At 35.6% G+C, this 22,594-nt stretch overlaps 1 protein-coding gene across 1 annotated transcript in view; it reads right to left on the bottom strand.

Moving 5' to 3' along the window:
- The window catches only part of Kcnh8 (potassium voltage-gated channel subfamily H member 8), a 334,315-nt gene that overhangs the window by 9,351 nt on the left and 302,370 nt on the right, over positions 1–22,594 (bottom strand). The window contains exons 12-15 of the mRNA XM_026395926.2: positions 19,238–19,276; positions 11,658–12,016; positions 9,655–9,761; positions 7,928–8,004 (exon numbers count right to left, since the gene is read on the bottom strand). Of these exons, the coding sequence (XP_026251711.1) occupies positions 7,928–8,004; positions 9,655–9,761; positions 11,658–12,016; positions 19,238–19,276 (582 nt within the window). The remainder of the gene's footprint in view (positions 1–7,927; positions 8,005–9,654; positions 9,762–11,657; positions 12,017–19,237; positions 19,277–22,594) is intronic.

The following is a 22,594-nucleotide window of genomic DNA, read 5'->3' as shown; positions in this document are numbered from 1 at the left end:
TATTCTAATTCTATCTAATTTGATAATTTCATGTAGCTGAACTAATAGTATAAAGAGATGGTTTTTCCTCATAGGTTATCTGGCTTCCCCAGTTAATACAAGGAAAAGAAGGAGAAAAAAAATGCTTGACCCCCCCCCCTTCATAAAAAACAGTTGTAAATAAAATAGGTTCCCTGTCCAATTCTCAAAAAATTGACCAATTAGTTGTTTTTTTTAAAAATTATGACAAATTCATAAAATTCAGCATATTTTATGTGCTTTAGTCTATGGTATTCTCATTCTTCCTTAATCCTAAATTATTCAAGTGGGAGACTCTTCGTAGTAGCTCCTGAATTCTTACAACATCATGGTCATAGGGTTTGTGACAGTTTTCTTGCCGTCTGGAATACTGAGGTGTCCCAGACTCATCATGTATATATTTCACGCCCCAGAAAAGGAGATGGCCATTCACCCAAAGAGTGTAGGCTTCTTTTAAAACCATAGGCTAGGCACTAGAAATATTTAGTTATTTGATTGTTCATTAATTTTTACCCCTTTCTGTTGAAGGAACATGGAGATACAGGCATGTATATGATACTGCCTTGGCTCATAATGCGTCAATATTTCATTTGTGTCTTCTTTCTTCCACAATGTGAATTCTGGTTATTGAGGTATAGAAGATGATGGAATTAGAATATCCCCTACTGATTCATTTGCTTTAGTCCCTATTATACATACAAAAAATCTCAGTATATTAATAGTAGGAAATCATAACAAATTATGATTACAGAACATAGTTAAAATATTTTGATATATTCTCTCTGACGTTTTTTTTAAAGGGTTCTGCTATATATTATCAGAATATTTGGCCCTTGACAACTTATGCTCTCTTCCCTTGAACTCCCATTTAGACTTGGTCCCATAAAGGAGGACATATTCAAGGCAAATGATCTTATCCTTATGACAATGTCTTTCAAGTCATTTTGGTTTATGAAATCTTGTTCTTACTCTTTTGGAAATGCTTGTGGGAACAATATTCCCTGAATTCTTGCACACTGGTAAAAGTTTGCTTCTTGATGGTCAATTTGTGCTGGCTAGAAAGTCTTTAACATTTTCTTCAGCATCTTATATATTTTACATGCTACTTCATCTTCTTAAAAGAATGACAGCCTCAGTCTAATGATAGTGTGGTTTTTCCCTTGTAAGTCCTCCGTAAGACATTTCTTAACTTAATGACCAGATGATTTTTTTCTTTTACTAAAGTCTTGTAATTGCACTAGAACATCTAATTCATTATATAGTTTTATATGGAATCATATGGAATTATATGGTATCATAATTTAAATGTTCATTTTCTTCCCTTAATTTGAATTTCTTCTTCAGAGAAACTTCTATTTTTTTTTGTATGTTAAAACTTCTTTGTTTATCTTCAATATTTGTTACTGTTCCTCAAATTCTTAAAGAAAAAAAAAAACAACTCATTTAGACTAGATGCTTTAAATTTTCTTCCTTTCACTCTCTATTTTTCCACAAGGCATTGTTTATTTGTTCTTATGTTGCTTCTAATTTAGTCTTAATTTCTAGAAATCTTTTCATTTTTACTTCTTTGAAAATAATTCTCTTCTTTCTTGAGTTCTATCACTTCATGAAACAGGAAAGAAGAGCCTTTAAATATATTAAAATTTTAATTTTTTAAAAATATAACATCTGAAGCAGGTGATATGTTATTATTTGCTAAATATGGATGATAGTTAATTGGACTTTTGTTATTATATCAATTTAATGTTTAAAATCACTCATGTCTCAAGAAGGAAAATGAAGGCTCTACCAACTAGAATGTTCTATTTTAAGAGCAAATAGAGAATTGTTTGACTTTAAAGATATATGCATCATTTCTTTTCATATTTAATTAACCGGAATTAATTCCATGGGCACAAAGAATTTCAAGGGGCAAGAAAATGTAAAATTTCTTCTCTGTACACCAGAAGAAATGAAAAACTGAGTACCAGTAGACACTAGTAATATCTACCCTAACACCCAAAAGGAAATTTTTTTCCTCCTATTTGATTTTGCTCAAAGTTGATGCCAAAAGTGGACATTAATAACCACATTATTAAATAATCAGTAATTTAAAGATGACATCACAGGGAAAATGAGAAAATAATTTGAGAGGAATGAAACTGAAGCATAACACAACAGAGTGCTTAGAAAGAGATTTGTAGCTCTAAACTTTATTGAATAAAAAGAAAGAAAGGCGTAAAACTGACAACCCAGTTGTCAATTTAAAGCACCGGGAAAAGAAGAGCAAACTAAATTCAAAGGAAACAAAAGAAAGGATATCATAGGACTAGAACAGAAAATCAAGATTAAAATTTGTTTTAGAAAATATTGGTAAAATTGGCAAAGCTTTATCTAAAGAATGACCAAGACCAAAATAAAACTCAAATTATTGAAACAATTAAAAGTGTAGCTGTTACTATCAGCCTTGCAGAACTGACAAGGATAAGAAATGCTACAAACACGGTATACTAAGAAGTTTGGTAATAAGATGAATAAGACATGAATTGGTGTGAATATACTTTGTATACAACCAGAGATATGAAAAATTGTGCTCTATATGTGTAAAGAATTGTAATGCATTCCTCTGTCACATTAAAAAAAAAAGATGAATAAGATAAATTACAACAAAAGTACAAACTACCAAAACTCACATAAGAAGAAATTGAAAATCTAAATAGACCTATAAAAAGTGATCAAATTAGTAATTTAAAAAAGCTTTCCAAAAAGAAGAGTCTAGGAACAGATGGTTTTGTAGGTGAATTACACCAAACATTTAAGAAGAATTAACAATGCTTCCCAAACTCTTTCAAATTATAGAAGAGGAGAAAATAATTTGGAATTCATTCTATATGATTGGTTTTACTCTGATATTAAAACCAAACAGAAATCACAATAAAATTATAGACAGATGTCTTTCATAAGCATACATGAAAAAGTATTCAACAGAATACTAATAGAATGCAGTCATATACAAAGATTACATGTAATATATAAAAAGATTATATATAATGACTAGTGGGATTTATCTCAGGCTGATTGATCTATCCTTCAAAAGGCAATTAATGTGAATAAACCATATCTCTAAGGTACAAAAGCCACATTATCATCTCAACAGATACAGAAAGAGCAACTTGACAAAATTTCATAAGTCAATGAACTAGGAGTACAAGTGAATTTCTTCAACTTGATGTCATTTATGAAAATATAACAGCTAATATCACATTCAATGGTGAAAGATTAAAAGATTGCTATCTAAGATAAGGAACAAGAAAGAATGTCTCTTCATTTCTGTACGGCATTGTACTGATAGTTTAACCAAAGCAATTAGATAGGAAAAGGCAATAAAATTGGGAAGAAACCATCTCTGTTTTCAGGTGACAGCATTTTATAAAGAAAAGTCCTAACCAAACCACTGGATACAAGCTAATCATGCCCTAATCAATTATATCTCTGTATGCCACCAATGAGCATTATCCAAAAATGAAATTAAGAATACATTTCCATTTACAATAGCATCAAAAATTCTAGAATATTAAGGAATAAATTTAAACAAAGAGCTGTAAAGTTGTGCACTAAAAATTACAAAATACTTCTGGAAGAAATTAAAAAGATCTGAGCAAATGAGAAAAAAAATACCATGTTCATGAATCAGAAGACATTATTATTAAGATGATCATATTCCCCCAAATGTTCTAAGTTGCTAAGATTACAGGTGTGTGCCACCCCATCCACCCTACTGCAGGTTTTATTACCAGTTAACAGTAGAAAAATATAAACTTAGGAAAGGCAAACACCTGTCAAAGTCACAGAATAAAGATCTACACATCTGTCTCCCTCCAAAACGATGTCTCTTTTTTTTTTTCCCCTCCAAAGTATGTTTTGTACCTTATGCCTGCTGTGCCAGAGCAGTTTCCCTTGGTAGATGTTGCCACAATGTCTTTCTGGGTCGGCCAGATTTCAGAAATGAGAGCACATTCTAACCCTTACCTACAAACCTTTTCAGAAATGGAGCATTTGATTTATACAACCCATCACTCCCACAGTGACTTTTTGTTGTTATTTTCAAAGAATTTCCTCCGAGTCACACTCTTACTCCACTGTAAAGCAAGAACAATGCTGTCCAAAGCATGCTAATAGTAGTTGCTGCCCTACATCTTTTAAACGCTCTTTACTGTTCTGTGAATGTAGGGTTTTGACCAATATTGTTCCTGTTCTATGTTTGCTATGCAATTATGATTATGAAATCTATACATCAGAGAAACTTCTTTTTACCTTAAATTGGAGAACAAACATCGGAATAGGAATTCTGCAGTGCTCTCAGACCTCACCCAATGCCCCACATATATTATATTGGGGTTGCCCTTTTGGTGGTAGAGTTATTTTCATGCAGTATATCCCGTACATTTTCTTGCTTGATACTAACCAATGAATAGAATAAACAATTAAATCGAGCAATCTACTTATCACACATATGAGTACTAGGAAATAGGCAAAATGGAAAATGAGGCTTGGACTTAAAGATTTTTTTTCTACATAAACAAAATTGTAAGGAAAACACAAACAGCAGGTTAGAAGAGGGGTACTTTTATAGTTTGAAGCCAAGTTGTACTTTCATTTTGTACTACTCAAAGGATCAAGATTGTAAACATTATGTGCAACGGATAAGATTTTTCTGCTTATGTTTCAAACATGAGGAAATTAGATATTTCACGTGAAAGAGAAATTAATTCTTTATGGAAGGATAACTGGACCATTGGTATTTTATCTTGACCTTTTTATTTCTGTGTATGACAGGATAAAAATATTTATGTCATCTCACTAGAAAAGCAATCATGATTACATAATCACACTGTGGAAATATTTTCAGTAGGTTATCTGTTTTATTAGATCTACCAATGATCTATGTTGTCAAAGGAAAATAATACAGTGTGTAGATCTATAGATCTAACTTAGAACAATTATCTACATTAAGAGGTGAAGATATGAGCATTTCCCTACCGAAGAATCACTAACTCTAATTTTTGAGCTCAGAAATAGGTTAATTAACTGATAAAATCATAAAATGCTCTTATATGTGAGAGGAAAGAATTCAGATATTAATGGATGGTTTCAGCTGGGAGCAATATCTGCGAGAAACTGTTCAATAGAAAGTTAATGTACAGTCAGTTTGCTTTCTTGTGTTTTTGACGTATTTCTAATGAGAGGTTGTTTGGGTGAAACAGTGTCTGGCCAAGTCCTTATGCTTTGAGAACTTTCAATCCAGTTAGCGGATCTCCAAGTTTGCCTTTCTGTCTTGTTAGTCTGCCCTTTGGCTTTCTTATTTCTTGTTAGCAACAATCTCACTTCCAGAGACATTAAGTGTGGGAGCAGAGATGGCAGCTAAACATAAATCTTCACTATGCTGAAGAAATACAGGTTTAAAAGAAAACTTAGGATTTTATAACAAGCTACCCAGTCTTCCATTAATACAGATAATTGGGAGTTAATTGTCATAATATGAATTTCATGTTTTTAAAAATCTTATCTAGACCATCACATGGTTCCATTTTCCCCCAAGCTGTCTTCATACAGCTTTAGCCTTTGAAGGGGAATTCTATTACACCGTATGTGCCCACATGTCCTTTCCAAGGTCTCCTTGAAGGTGCTTCTGCATCTTCCTCCTGAGGAATTTTTCTAGTCTCCTCTGCAGTGAGGACTACATAACTCTGCTTCTTTGTGGAACAATTTTGAGTTGTCCTACAATCTCTCAGAGGTCCCCAGAAGGATTGGGTCCCCATCGTCTGCAGTTTAACTATCTCATTAACAGAACCTCATATTTTGCCTTCAAAATATTTTCTGTCTTCTGTTTTTCTACTACACTTCCTAGATCACCTCTCAAATAGTTACTTGCATCCAAAGTGTCTCAGAATTTGTTTTAGTTTATCGGTTGGGGGAAGAAATTCAAATGAAGGCAATAATCAAGGAACATCCTGTTTCTTTCTATATATAAGATGGGCAGAAAAGGAAAAAAAAATAATCAAAATAGAAACCATTTAAATGGCCATCTAGGGCTGGACACGGGAATAGGGATTAAATATCAATTTGTTTGAGAGAGATTATTGGAGAGAGATGACATATTCTACAACTGACTTAGAGTGATGGTTAAATCACTCAATATAAGTTGCTAAAAATAATTGAATTATAACTGAAAATGGGTGAATCTTCTGATATATACATATACTTTAATAAAGTTGCTTAAACAATTACTTGATTTTACATGGATAGACAGTGATCCAGAGAGTTAAAGTGCTCAAGGTTACACAGCAAATACCTGTCAGAGATAAGAACAGAATTTAGATCATGTGATTGATCTGAAGTGGTGAAGCCAAAATTAAAGACAGAGGATTAATGTAGATAGGTGATTGGGTGGGATGGAGAAAATGGAGGCCTATTTGGGTCCAGGAAGTTGGAGACCACCCTGGGAGACTGGAATGTTAATGTCTGCTAAGCACCTTGATTACTGAGGTTACCTGCTTATACTATCCCTCCCAAAAGATTGCAGACAGGGAGTTGTTAATTAATGCCTCCTGGGCTGCTTCCTGCCTGGATCACTCCATTTGGCTCTTCCCCCTGCCAATCTGCTTCTCACCTTTTGGCCATACCACTGGCATCTCTTGGGCCTAGTCAGGTAGGCAGGAAGGTTAAAGATAAGGGGGAAGAGGGCAGGAGAACAAAGAAAGTCTAAAATGTATAAAAGGGGCAGGATGCTGTCACTATTTGGGATATCAGAATATCAGCTATGGCTCCCTTCTCCCTCTGGGGAGAAGTCTGTGTTACTACCTGTGTTAAATAAAACCTGCTTTCTATGCTTGCCTTGGCACTTCTCTATGTTCAGACTTCAACATTTGAGGAAGCAGAACTCATCACCGATAATTGGTGGTATAAGCATTCTCCTGTAAGCTAATGTGATATGAGTACCAGAAATATTATAAGATTATTGACTGTTGATTATATTAATTAGTGTGTGTGTGTGTGTGTGTGTGTGTGTGTATGGGTGTGTGTGTGTGTGTGTGTGTGTGTTGGATAAAAGACTATAAGCAATGCACCCATGATGTAATGTGAACTGCAAAACTTCAACTGCAGAACTTAGACTTAAGTTAGAGATGTAAGAGTCATAACAGTCTACACCTGGAGTATATATCCCAGACCTCAACCATTTATCAGCTGCAAGCACAACTGAACTAGGACTTAAAAGCCCAGACTTCTGGGGGGTGACAGGACTAACCAGACCCAAATAGAGAGACTGAGATCTCTATCGCTGTTGTCCCCCCTGCACCTGACTCCTCTGGCCCCAATCAAGTTACAGTGACCGGGACTTAAGATATAGGTGAGCGTCTGGGACCTTTGGGTGTAGACTCAGGACTTGGAATTAAGATGTGTGTTTGAAGTATGATGAGCATTAATAAAATAGATTTGAATCTAACTGTACCTGAGACTGAGTCGATAATAACTGCTCATGACATAATGATCTTGCTTTAACTCATTAAAAATAGACACAAAAATTGCAATTGCAATTAAATACTATATTTATAGCAATTATAATAGTTGTCATATATTTAATGCTTATTTTATGCTAAATGATTTACTTAGATTGCTTCATTTAATTTCACAATGGACCAAAAGGTAGCACTATTATTTTCCTCTTCTTACACATGAGAAAATGGAGCTTGAGAAAGGGTAAGGGACTTGTCAAAGGTCACAGAGCTCATATGGATCTAAGTAGAGATTCACCATGATGGGTTAACACAGGAGCACGAATTTATAACTGCTATCTTATACTGCTTCTGCTGCTAACTAGGATTTATATTTCCTCTTATTGCTCCAGCATGACCAACAAAGAGTTCCATACCTCACTGTTGAGTTTGTTTATCTGCTGTTTGGTCTCTTCTGCTTTGATGAAGAGAACAGCAGCTCCAATCTCTGGGTCTGAAAAGAGACACATACAGAATGAGCTCTTGAGATATCACTCAAAACAGTCTGACGCAAAATAACAAAGAGTTTGTTTTGCAGAGATAATAAATGATTACAGGTCATATGCAACAAACCTAAATGCCTTTATAGGAGATATCTATGAATAAAGAAAATATAATTGACTCTCATGGAGCTTAGAATCTTGCAGGGAAAAGAAACAGTTAAAAATATGTATAGTAGGTTTGGATTTCATACTAAAGACAATAGGAAATCATTGTAGGGTGTTAAGCATCAGAGTAGAGTACTTATAAATAAATAAATTTGTATTTTTAAGAACTTTAATCTGTATGAGAAACAGTGTGAGATTAGAAGACTTGGTAGCAATATAGGCAAGAGGTGGATGTGACCAAGAAAAGATGGTGATGTTAGGGTAGAAAGTCCACGCAGAATTAAGAGATATTTAGGGATATAATAAAGAAAATGTGTTGCTTGAATGGATGCGTGTAGGCAAGGCTTATGGGGTGGATAGAAGGAATGTGGGAAATGAAGAGGTAGTGAAACCAGAAATAGGCGGATAAACATGATGAGGTTCTGGGCATTATCTCCAGGTAAGCCAAACAAACAAAAAGAAGAAGGGGAAAAACCAAAACAAAACAAAACAAAAACCTTGTAGTTGAGACCCATCATTGGCTTTCATAATATGTACATCAGTTTCACATAAATAGTATTTCTTTGACCATTACCCCAAGCAGAGTAATAATCAACATATGAAATTAAATTGAATTAGTGAATCAAGATTGTATTCCTTCTCCTGCATCTTTCCCCCCACTCCAAGAAGTCTTTCTGTTTCCCCAGAAGGTGATGAGTGCTGAGGATTGTGGATAGAGATGAAATAACTGGTATTCTAGCAGAGGTATCTCCACTCCAAAAGGTATATTTAAATGTCTTTCTTGGGCTTGGCTTTGTCCATAAAAAGATTTGCTAATTAGTAGGAGATCCTAATATAAGCATCTAAAATTTGGTGGAAAGAGGAGAAGAAGATAGGCAGGGGATTGCTGTTTTTGCATCTGGTAGTTTGCTGGTCATTGTTTCGAGTTACCTATGTGAATTTAACATTGTTCATTGGTCTCTCTGTGTCAAATACAAGTGAATCTCTTTTAGATTTATTTGTCATTTCTGGCCTTCATTCATTCTGCCCATTCTTTTCTATGGGCAATTAACTCAAGATAGAGGGGGAGGTGGAGGGAGAGAGGGAGGGAGAAGAAGGAAGAAAGGAAAGAAGGAAGGAAGGAAGGGAAAGAAAAAGAAAGAAAGAAAGGGGTTGGGTTGGAGTATGTTTGCATTCAATCATCATCATTAGAGGTGTTTTTAAAATTTCTCTATCATTTCCAACTTGCTTACATCATTCTGACAAATTGCAAGTACCTAACCTCTAGCCAGATAAATTGGCTAATATGCCAATGTACCTACAGTGCGCAACCAAGATAGCATTTCTTCTAAATAATGTTTTTGCGAATTAGTTTGAATTTATAATAGGACTTCATGGGTACCATCTTTTGAGCAGCAAAAATTTGAGACTAGTGATTTTACCCCAAAGCCAATGCCAAACATTGAAAGTTAAAAAGAACTATCACTCCTTCAGAGAAGAGTAAATAAAGAGCTTACCCCCAAGAGGAGGAGAAATTCTGGACTCCGGCCTGATTCGTTCAGAACCAAAGTCAAAAGTCTGACTTTCTTCACTACTATTTCCATCTTCAATTCCATCAACAATTCTATTTAAAATAAAGAGAAATGTTACGCATTGATGTGCATGAGTTCCAGTATTTTTAAAAGACTTAAAGGATTTTTATACTAAATTTCTAAATTCTAAATACTGTGGGTCTGTTCTAATATGGTAGCCATTTGCCTTATACGACTAGAATAACTGAAGTGCTTCTAGTACACACTTTATATTAAGTATAAAATGCACACTGGGTGTGAAGAATTAGTTTAAAAAAAGGAATGAAAATTATTTTGTTAATAGTTTTTATATAGCACACATTTGAAATGATAATATTTGGGATATATTGTATCAATAGAATATTTAAAAATATAATCTCACTTGTGTGGTTTTTTTTTCACTTTTAAAAATTCGGCCACAAAAAATTTAAAATTACATATGTGGTTCAAGATTTTATCTCACATTTACTTACATTGGACATCAATATTGTGGAGTTTATTATTTTATTTACTCTCAGATTCAAAAGTCAGATTCAGAATCAAAACTCAGATTAAAAAATATGCACAAAAATTCTTTCATCTCAATTTATCTTAAATCAATACTCTGTCCAGCAGAAAATATTCTAACTTAATAATTATAGCATCACAGAAAATAAGTTTGATGATGTCTTCACTCTAACTTGAGCAAAACTCCGAGAGTTAAAATCAGAAAATAAAAATCACTTGTAATTTACCATTACTTTAAAAGTTGTAGCATAATGTCTCAAAACCTGTTCTCTTTATAGTAGAGCATATATTATTTTTATAAATATAGCCTCATATAATACATAAATCTTTCTTTTCCAGGTCTGATACATTCTCTGTTTAAAATTTACTATTTTTCATTTCAGTAAAAATTTAGAAAGGAGAAGAATTGAGTAATGTTTTTAAATCACTATCTCCAATTGAATTCCAAAAACTTAATGTCCACTTACTTTTTACTAACCCTGCTTTGCTTATATTTTTCTTAATAGTCTCTCTTAATGGTTAAAATGTATTCCTTAAGTGAATCAATAAATGTATAGTATGTCAGAAAGGTCACTTTGTTTATTAGTAGTAAAACAGAATTTGAACCCAGTTTGTAAAACTGTGTATCTTTGAGATCTCGGGGAAAATATTTAAATTTTGAGTTGTAGTTCTTGCAATTTTACAGTGGAGATAATACGTACTACTTTATAAGAGTTCAAAAAGACTAAGTGCAACAGTGAACATGAAATTACCTAGCACAATACATCGAAAGCTGTCAATACTTTTTCCTTGCTTCTCTGAATTATTCAGCTCTTAGGAAGTTTTGATGATTGCTATTCCTTTTATATATCATAGCCTGCCTGCCCCCTTTGACATTTTCCAAGTCAGGAATTTTCACCTTCTCAATCACTTTTGGTTAATTCCAAAGTGATTTTACTTTTAACTAACAATGAAGCTATGTTACCCACTGAAGAGACTAGAAATAAAACTAAGCTCCAGCTATCCACAGTAATTTATTTGTAAACAGTATGAAAAATAAAAATTCATTTTCCTCATAATTTCAACTTGTTGTCCCATGAAACTTTTGGTAAAATCAGGCATTAAGGAGATAACATTGATGGACTTTTATTTTCATTATAAATTTATAATCATGAAATCACAACGTAGAAATATACGTTGAACCTCATAGAGTTCAATGAATCTAAAGGGAGTAGAGAGGAAGGCTGACCATTCAATGGATCCTTTTGAGAATATTCCTAAAACTAGTTCTTCTCACACCCTACACATGTCTGTGCTTACACTTCAAAAAATCACACACAAAGCTCAGGGATGCTTAAGAATTTCTATGTAGTAGAAAGGCCCCAATGGCTGAGTAATCTACTAATCTTTATTAAAGGCGGCCACTTTTGCAGGGAAAAGAGTTATATGATATGAACTCTTACCTTGGACTGAGGTCTGGGGGTCCAGCACTATTCAAAGGGGAAAGCTGCAATTTCAAGTTCTTCTCTTTCCTTTTACCATGGTTAAGGGGGTCAGTCTCTTGCTTGGATTTGGGCGAATTTGAACTGGAGACTCTTATAGGTGAATGAAATGGCACAGTTCCCGAGGCCAGCTGCTTTAAGCTTAGGCCTAGATAGCTTTTATTGCTTCCAATCTTCTTGCTGCGTGAAGAGGAGGATCCCCTGGTGTAGATGGGAGAGAGGGAGGCTGTCTCCTCTTCCTCCCCCTCCTCTTCCTCTTCCTCATCTTCCACAATGGATGGGAGTCTCTTGTTGATGCTGCCATTTCCCTTGGGCTCTGACTGAATTGGAGGATAAAGTAGATCAGAACAGATGGCAAAGACTTCTTAAGAGGCATATCATTCATGCTGTAGGCCTCATTGAACAAAGTCAAATCTCTTCGGGAGTGGGGTACTACTCATTAAAACTGAAGTCTTTGCAAAGTTTCCTAGAATTTATTTCAGGTGTTAAAAAGTTCTCCCCACTTCTGAGCTCCAGGTTTGCCCCCTCCTCTGCTTTCCTGGTTTTAGCTCCCCCCAAACTTTGCTTGGTCTCTTAAACTGTCCTGGTGGGGAGATGTGTGAAAAGTGAATTTTATCTGCACCTAGATTTTAATCCTCTACTCACTTGTAATAGTATGTGAGGACATGCTGTTAGGAATAAAGATTTTTAAATTTTATTTTAATGGAGGTTTTTGGCTTTGTTATTTCAAATTACAAGGTCTTTAGTGGAACTTTACATGGTGTTCAACCATCAGATTTATATTTTCCTTGAGAATAAAAACCTTGGCTATTTGGGGTCACATGGAGAGAAAAAAAAATCAGAAGTGTCCTCAGCTATTCTATTTCCTGTTCTCTTTATTCTCGTAGTTGTGAACAAGAAATGGAACAGACTGCCAGATCTGCTCGCTTGAAAGTCCTTGAGGAAAGAAGGAAGATTAGTCTTGCCAAAATTCATCCTAGGATCACTAGACTCTTGACTAGGGTCATTCAAACTTGTAGGCTAAGAATAATAATGAGAGAAGATGGAAAAAGACAACTGAGGTGTTGGTGGAGATGTAGGGCAGAGATGGCAGTGAAAACTAACCTGAAAAGAGTCATTATTATTATAGTGACTAGTTTTATATATATATATATATATATATATATATATATATCTCCACTTCTGAACTCTAGGTTTGCCCCCTCTGCTTTCCTAGTTTATATATATATATATATATATATATATATATATATATATATATATATATAATATAAAATAGTGACTATTTATTACAATTAGGTTAGTAACTCTGAACAGAGCCACTAATTTAGGTTTTTATACTAGTTTTTAGGTTTTTATACTAGTTTCTTGCTCTGACCCCAACTGGGCATGTTCAGAAGGCAGTTCATTCTAAAAGGTCAATTCATTTTTATGTGTCTCAGTTTCTTTTGAAGATATCATCACTTACACATGCTTGCAAATATTTCTAATGAAAATAAGATTAAAATCTGAAAATCCCTAAGATTATTATTTAAATCTCATGAGCTGTTATAGTTATGACTTCAGTGGACAGTTTGTTCATTGGGGTGTTCGAATTTTTCTATATCTAAAATAGTTGTAATGACAGACACAGCAAACGATTGTGACTCACAGGTAGGTCATTCAGTTTAGGATATAGCTACAAATGACTGGTTTACTCATGAATTTTTTTTTTTTTTTGTTATTTTAATCTAAATGGCTCAAAATTTCTCAATGGAATGGTATTCCTAGAGTCCCATTTCCAACTAGATACAATTATTTTAATTGATGGTAAAGGCATATGTTCTTTCTTGGATAGTCTTGGTGTTGCTTTCATTTGTTTGTTTTTCACAGTTTTAAAAACTCTGTTCTAACAAAAATTGGAACCACACAGAATTATAGGAGAACATTTGTGTACTAGCATGGTGGAATTGAAAATTTAGCTTACCCAGCTAAAGACACAACAGGGCAAACTTAACAAAGAAATGAAACACACTGAATAATTCTCTAATTAGAAACTATTTGTATTTATACTGACAATTTCATCATCCCTTTGTTTCAAGTCTTCATGGCTCTAATACAATCATCTGACTAATGACCTGGAAAATATCTGTACTTCTACAAATTTCCTTAAATTTCATACTTCCATGTTGTTAAGGAGAGTTGGTGCCTTGGAGAAGTTGCTCAGAAACTGAGTCTTGCAATCAAGGCATCAGACATTGCTTACACCAAGAATGAATTATCCTACCTACCACCACTGTAGACAGGACTGAAGTTTATTAGATTGATAATAACTGGATTAGACACCCAGCTCTATTATTATTAGCTTCTATGCAGGAGAACCAGTTACTTTTCTCAGGTCATCTACATAAAAATACTTGCTTCCCTGATGTAGCTGGATTCACCTGTTACACACTGCTTTAAAACTCAGCCCTGGATCTCTTCCTCCTCATTTGATTTATCCCTTATTCTCTTTCTAGCAAATACTTTCATATAAGCAATGAGGTTTTTATACTCATTGCTAAAGAACTCTCAAACTTGGTTCATGACATTTCGCTGGAATAGCCACTTTAAACTTAGAAATGACTAGACAAACCTTTCTTCCTTTTTAAATACTTTCAGTTGTAGATGGCATAATACCTTTATTTTATTTATGTATGTTGATATGGGGCTGAGGATCGAACCCAGTGCCTCACACATGCTAAGCAAGTGCTCTACCGCAGAGCTACAACCCCAGCCCAGACAAATCTTTCTTGATTAGAGAGGAAGCAGAACAAAGTCTTGAGGTTGAATGCAGAGAGTTTAGTCAAAGAGTTCTAGAAGTCTTTTCTAGTTATAAGTGAGTTGTTATTCTTGGGAAATATGATTACTAAAAATCTGTTTCTTCACTTGTAAATTAGGAATAGTGTGAGGAAAATAGTAGATATCAAATAATAGAAATTAAGCACAGAGCAATGTACAAAGAAAAAGCTGAATAAACACTAGTCCATGCCATGATGATGATCATGAAGAAGGTGAAAAAAGTATTTATATCAGGGCAGGTGCTGGTTATTTATTTCCGTGAAATTTTCCCTCGTATCTATTAACATAACTATTAGCAATGCACCCTGCCCAAAGATAGCCTTTTCCCAGCTTCCCCTGCTGGTTGGTTTGGCCATAAGGGTCACATTTAGGGATGATGGCATATAAGCAACTAGGTTCTGAGGAACTTTCAGAAAGACTAATAGAATAGGGGAGTTTCTATTCCATTCTTTCATATTTCTTTGATTTCCAGTCTCATATATTGATAAAATAGATGGATATTCAGCAGTCATCTTAGAGAATAAGGATATCTTGAAAAAGACAGCCATATATTGAGGCGGATGAAGCAGAAGGAAGAAATCTAGGGACCCTATGAGCACACTAGAGTAGCTATATTTCTTTTCTGCACTTTCCAATCGACAGAAATAAACATCTATTGTTTTTAAACCACTTGTTCTTCTGGTGATTTTTTTTTCCTCGTACAGGGGATTGTCCTCAGGGGTACTTGACCACTGAGCCACATTCCCAGCCCTATTTTGTATTTTATTTGGAGACAGGGTCTCACTGAGTTGCTTAATGCCTCACTTTTGCTGAGGCCAGCTTTGAACTCCTGATCCTCCTGTCCTGGCCTCCCGAGCCGCTGGGATTACAGACATGTACCACTGAGCCCGGCTCTTCTGGTGATTTTTAACATTGCAATGAACATCAGCCTAAATTATCCAGAATTTACTTTTGAAAGTTAAGTCTGTTGTATTACTGGAAGGGTTCCTGATCTTTGCAAATCTACAAAAGGGTGAGAAATCCACTTGAAAAAAAAAATGCCAAAATTCTCAACGTGTAGGAGAGACTTTAAAAGGTCTGGGTGAAAGTTTGTGCTATTGTGAGGAAAAGCTGTCTGGTGAGAAGAGTTGAAACCGAAAGACCATTTTGTTTTTTGATGAGGGATTTTGTAGAGATGAAAGAGATAACTAGTTTCAAAGAGAAGTGTGGTTGAAAGCAATGAGAGGCTTTAAGAGCTTTTAACAAGTTTTCTGATGTAATATTAAAAGTAAACTGTTTGTCCCCCACCCCACCATCATTAAATTATCAATGTCTTTGTCATATTGCTATGGTTTAGATATGAGTCCCTTGAAAACTCATGTGTGAGACAATGCAGAAATATTAGGAGGTGAAAGGATCAGATTATGAAAGCTGTAACCTAATCAGTGGATTAATAATTTGAATGGATTAACAGATGATGACTGTAGGTAGGTAGGGTATGATAGGAAGAAGCAGGCCACTGGGGATGTTCCTTTGGGGTTTATATTTTGTCTCTGGTGAGCAAAACACTTTCTCTACTCTCTCTCTCTCTAATTTCTAATTGTCATGAGTTGAGGATCTTTCCTCTGCCAAACCCTTCTGCCATGATATCCTTCATCTTGGGTTCAGAGCTATGGAGTCAGCCAACCACGGCCTAACTTTTGAAACCTTGAGTCAAAATAAACTTTTCCTCCTCTAAGTTGTTTTTATTGGGCACGATGGTTATTGTGACACAAAGAAGAGTAAAACAGAAATTGGTACCTGGGAGTGGGTTGTTTTTGAGACTAACCTAAGGGTTTTGGAAGCATTTAGAACTGGTTTGTGTAGGAATTTTTAAAAAGTTTGGAGATGCAGGCTGGGGAAGCCTAGAATGTTGTAATCAGAGCTTAATGGGTGATTCTGGTGGGAGCTCAAGAAGGCCAATAGGACTGTAGACAGTAAAGACTGGGCTTATAAGGTTTAAGAGGAGAAGGAGGATTTATTTGCAATGGACTAGAGGCCATCTGTGTTATATTCTGAAAAAAAAAAGAGTTGTCTACATTTTGTCAAGATTCTGAGATTTTCTGTCAGGCTGAATTTAAAGGTGATGGACAAATTAATTTGGTGGGGGACATTTTGAGGCAGCACAGCATTTACATAGTGGCATATTGCTGGCAGGTTTTAGCTGAGTTTATGTTCATAATCAGAAACAGAAAACAGAAAGGAAAGACTTTTAAAACTTTCAATTTGGCCAGAAAAGTGTGTGTCAAAGTGGGGCCAAAAGAGGTGTGGTTGTGAAAGAGATTGTAGCCACAAAGTACTTTATAAAGATGCAATATAAAATATGGCTTGAGGGTATCTCAGGAATTGGTAAAACCATATCCATTACAGGTTCAAGACTGTAAGAGTGAAAATCCCTTTGAGAAGAGATCATGGAAGCACCCTGCTTATACAGGGGGACCTACAATGTTATTTCACTGTGCTCAGCTGCCCAGGTATTCAGGTTGTTGCAGCTGTTCAAGGCTTATAACTGCTTGATATGGCAGCAGTACTTTGTGTCATTTCTATGGTGCTGGTTCTATAGGAATGCAGGATTCTAGAGTTGGGGCTTCATGGAAGCTTTTACCAAGATTTCAGAGGAGGACTTGGGAGGCCAGACAAAGTGCATCAGGGTCAGAATCCCTGTAGGCAGCCCCTGAGAGGGCAATACATGAAGATGTGAGAAGGAAGTCAAAGCTGTGGTGGAGACTCCCAAGATTAAGAGATGCTAGAGATTTAGAACATCTGCAGAGGAAATCTGCAGAAAGCAATCCGAGAGAGAGGCCATATGAGCTACAACCAGCAAGGTCACAGGGCAGAGGTACACAAGCCTTTTAGAGGGAACAATCATGATGTAATGTGCCTCAGATGCTGGATGTGGAGCTATAGGACTTATTTGCCCAGCTGAATTCTGGTTTTCCTTTGGTTTCATCCCTTCTTTCCATGCCCCTATTTTAAACATTTGGAAATGTTTACTCTGTGCCATTATTATTGTATATATGTAACTTGCTTTTGATCTTTATAGTGGCTCACAGTCAGGAGTCTGCCTTGAGTCTCGGATGATATTTTGTACTTGAATTTTTGGGCAATGATGGAACTCTTGAAGACTATGGTAAATCTTGAAAATGGACTAAATATATTTTGCATTGTGAGATGGGCATGAGCTTTTGGGCTATTCAAAGGCCAAGGGCAGAATGTTATTGTTTGTAGATAAAGTGTCCCCTGAAAGATCATGTGTGAGACAATGGAGAATGTTCACAGGTAAAATAATTAGAATATGAGATCTGTAACCTCATCAGTAGATTGTTAGTGAATTAATGGGTGGCAACTCCAGGCAGGTAGGGTGTGACTGAGGGAAGCAGAACACAGGGGGTGTGTCTTTGAGGTTTATATTTTGTCCATGGTGAATAGAGCTGTCTGTGCTTCTTGGCTGTCATGAACTAAGCAATTTTCTTCCACCAAGCCCTTCTGCTACAATATTCTTCCTTACCTTGGGCCCAGAGCAATGGGGTCAGCCAACCATGAGTTGAACTTCTGGGAAGCAAAATAAGTTTTTCTCCTTCTAAGTTGTTCTTATTGGGTATATTGGTCACAGTGACCAAAACTGACTAAAATAAATGTGTAATTAGATCTATTTGTGTGTTGTGTGTATGTGTGTGTGTGTTTGTATGTGTGTGTATTAAAGTTATTGGTTTCTGCTTCAAGGAAGACACAAAGCAAGAAAAGTTGCTATCTGTAGGCTTCCAGTCTGTTATGGTTTAGATATGAGATGCCCCCCCAAAAGCTCACGTGTCAGACAATGCAAGAAGGTTTAGAGGTGACATGGTTGGGTTCTAAGAATCTTAACCCAATCAGTGAGTTGATCCCCTAGTAGTGATTAACTGAGTGATAACTGAAGGCAGGTAGGGTGTGGTTTGAGAAGATAGGTCACTGGGGGCATGGCTTAGGGGTACATAATTTGTTCCTGAAGAGTCAATCTCTGTTTGTTTTTTTAAGGATGTGTCCTGACCTGCTTTCTCTACCACACCCTTCTGCCATGTTGCTCTCTCTGCCTCACCTTGGGTCCCAAGGAATGGAGCCAATTATTTATGGACTAAGACCTCTGAAACCGTGAGTCCCAAAATAAACTTTTCCTCCTTAAAATTATTCTTGTCAGGTCTTTTGGTCACAGTGGTGAAAAATCTGACAAAGACGCTATCCTAAGGTTATTGGTAATGAACGTCTAGCTAATAAATCAGACAAATTGCCGTTTCAAAAGTTTTCCATGCAAGTGGAGGGTATTTAAAATTGGGACTGTTCAAATATATTAAAAAAAAAACAACACCCCGATTTACAGACCATTTCTGAACCAGATTTTTAATGTTATAAATACTTACAAGAAAAACTTGACTGCCAATTTTAAATGAAAGGAAAGGACTTATAAAAATCAATACCTCAATATTCATTACTCCTGTTAGATGTTGATAATAAACAACTTCCTAACAGTATAAATCATTTCCACAGAGAGATGAGTTTAAATACCTCTTTACACTTTCTTCTCAAAAAAGTCAGTTACCACATCTCTTATTGGGAAGTAGATTAGGGAAAGTAAAAAGTAAATGTATAAAACCCTGAAGGGAAAGGAAGATATGTCTGACATCCTCCCAATTATAGATAAATATTGCGCTCTTTAGCAAAAGCCATACCTGTGAGACTGTGGATTTGTTCGATAATCTTGATATCACCTGAAAGAACAAACACAAGTTTTAACAATCACTTCAGCCTCTCCTGGTGGTTTTAGATGGATAAAAGGTAGGAGATAGAGGAGAGTAGAATCTTCAGGGAGTGTATGTGTGTGGTTGGCTCTGCAGCTATTCATGTGGGCTAAGGAGGGGAAAATACCTTCCCCAAAGTGCTGAAAACATGTCCCCCACCCCACTCTCTAGGACCTGAACTGACCAGGGTGCATAACGAAAAAAAGAATGTCAAGCTGAATGTCTACCACAGGATACACTGTCCATCTCATCCTTCTTTTCCACTCCTTTAGTTTTTATTTCCCATTCCCCTTTCCTATTCTTATGCTAAATTCTTTTCATATTGTGGTTTCTTTTCTTATTTAATCTCATTACTTCCTATTTACCTACCTCCCCCTCTTGCTTGAATTCTGGTGGGAGGATGATATCTCCTCCTGCCCCACCTGTTTCCCTTGCTGTGATGTATCTCGTGGATGAGGATTAAGTTTACTAGGCATCCTAATCCCCTGTTTAATTGAATCCAAGATCCCCTTGGTTGCAAGAATGAAAAAAATAAATGTTGCCCAGCAATTGTGACATGTCATCAATTGGAAGACGAACACTTTTCAATTTTAGAGATGCTAAAATGTGTGAGGAGAAATTAAATATTAATAAGTATTTTAGAATACTTAAAACTTTGATCTTGGGACACATCTTTTATAAAATTAAACTATGGTACTGGGGAAGGCTGTATGAAAAACCTGTACCTTCCATTATGTATACAGAAGCTCTGGAAATTTAACATGTCCTGGAAATATGCTTCTGGTATCATCCACATGATATTTTTTTTTGCCTAATTATACTACTTTCATTTTAATGTGGTTGTAGATGCTATAAATTATCATAATTTTATTCACATGCAAAAAAATGCACTTGAAAATGATCCGCTTAGTAAGCCAGACATATTTGGTAATTCTGTCACTGTCTCATCATTTTTTTCTCCTAGATGATTAGGGTAATAGATCTGTTATTATTTATACAAATGCCGTCATCATTATTGCTGTGCAAATATATGTTTCATCAATGTTTAATTTTATCAAAGCAGTCAACCCATTCTACATCTGTTTAGCTGCCTAAGTGTGCATTAATCAGAAGCATTTTAGACATAAGTTTTGTAATAATTCCCTAAATGGTGACAAATAAAACAGCTGAATAATTAAAAATGTGAAAAATTAAACAAAATTATGATGCTCTTGTTACTGTGGTAGACATGAAAATGTGTTTCACAAAGCATTTCAGTTACAGCTTAGACTAGGGAAAAAACATCACAGTGGATTTCGGAAGCCTGAATACTGTCTGGTCATAGAAGCCCAAAGAGGATGAGAGAGAGATGGCGACCTTAGGATTTTCTGATTTGGGTGTGCTCTCAGTACCTTGGCTTAGTAGTGGTATACATTCTGTCAAGTCACTGGGTCTCAAGTTGTTTTACTGTCTCAGTGCTACTCAAATATATATGTGCACATGAATCACACAGGGATCTTGTGAAATGCAGCTTCTGATGTAGGTGTCTGGGGTAGGGTCCAAAATGATCAATTTCTGGTGAGCTGCCAGGTAATACTGATGTTTCTGGCCACAGAGCAAACATTGAGTAGTAAGATCTCACAGCCAACATCACAGTTATTTATCATTCTATTACCTATTAATTATTTAAGTATTCATCATGTGATAAGCACCCTGATAAGTGTTTCCCAGGTATTATGTCCATTAATTCTCACTGCAATTCCATGAGATAGGTATTTTTAATTTCCATTCTGCTGAAGAGGAAACAAAAGGCCTAGACAGAATTAAATGACTTGCTCATGGTTATAAGACTAGGAGAAAGAAAATGAACACAGGTTGTCTGTTACAAGGATTGAATGCAATCATGTATTTTAAAGTGGCTGGCCTGCAATATACTTTTATTCCTCTTGCTTTTTGTTGCTTCAATGACCTGAGGTCACTCTCTCTCATCTTTTACCAAACTCACTGATGGTCAAGAATCAAGCAAAATCAAGTATAGTTTATACATGCTTACACACATACACACAATATATATGCTATACATATGTTATATATGTGATAGTAATTTCCTTGTGCTATGATAAATCCTCTAAATAAATATTTTTCATGTGGTTATCAATCACTTATGTTTTTAAAAGGGTACCATGATATATTAATTCTAATAACCATTCATGATGATCCAAATTTTTAAAATATTAGTTTTGAAATATTAGTATTAGTAGCTAATATTAATAGCAAATATTAATGGAAAGTTTAATGGAAATTCAAAAATTTAATGCTAGATGTAACCCTAGAGTGTCTGCCACGATAGTTTCCACACCTAGGAGATAACAGAATGTCTAGAGAAGCTTTAGTCCAGATTCTAAGCCAGGCATGGTGGATCATGCCTGTAATCCTAGCTGCTTAGGAGAGTTGAGAGTTTGAGGCTAGCTGGGCAATTTAGCATGAGTCTGCCTCAAAATAAAAAGCAAAAAGGCTAAGGATATAGCTTAGTAGTAAAGTATCCCTGGACTTGATCTCCAGTACAAAAATAAGCAAATAAATGGATAAATAAATAATAGTCAAATTCCAGTGTGCTCACTCCAAGTGAGTCAATTGTTGGTGGCTGGGGTCCGTGATCCCGAGTTTTACAAGGGATCACTGGTCAGGTGTGAAACCACAGATTTAGTGCAACTCCTTAACTTTTGAGATGTGTAATCTGCAGCCCAGAGAGAGGAGGCGATTTGCAAACTTCAGCCACCAAGTTAGTAGTAGAACTTCTACTGGAATTCTTTCACTCTGACTCCCACGCCCTACACAGAACCCCAAGTTTTCTCAGGAATATCCTCCAGTAGTTAATGCTGTTACTTGAGCTAAATGCCTACTGTACTGTGACATTTAACTGCCACAGAGTTTGACGATGGCCATAAAGCAGATCCCCCAAATCCATGATAGTAGCAATGCTTTAACCTTTTGTGGGGGCACAGATATATGAAAATCTGATGCGTTACAGACATTCTTTCTACAGGAAAAGGAATATATCAGCAAATCTTTGGTTGTAAAATGTTTACTGACCCCGTTTTCTTTTTCTGTATTTTTATTGGTGCATTATAATGGTACATAATAGTGGGATTCATTGTTATACATTCATACATGCACACAATACAATAATATAAATATGGCCAATATCATTCTTAGGTATTTCTCCTTTCTCTCCTTTCTCTCCTCACCCTCGTTCCTTTCCTCTGCTCTACTCTACTGATCTCCCTCACCTTTCATTTCCTTTTTCCT

This window comes from Urocitellus parryii, chromosome 3, assembly GCF_045843805.1.
Source record: "Urocitellus parryii isolate mUroPar1 chromosome 3, mUroPar1.hap1, whole genome shotgun sequence".
NCBI classification, from domain to species: Eukaryota; Metazoa; Chordata; class Mammalia; order Rodentia; family Sciuridae; genus Urocitellus; species Urocitellus parryii.
The sequence above is the reverse complement of the archived record's forward strand: the minus strand, read 5'-3'. Positions and strand labels throughout refer to the sequence as shown.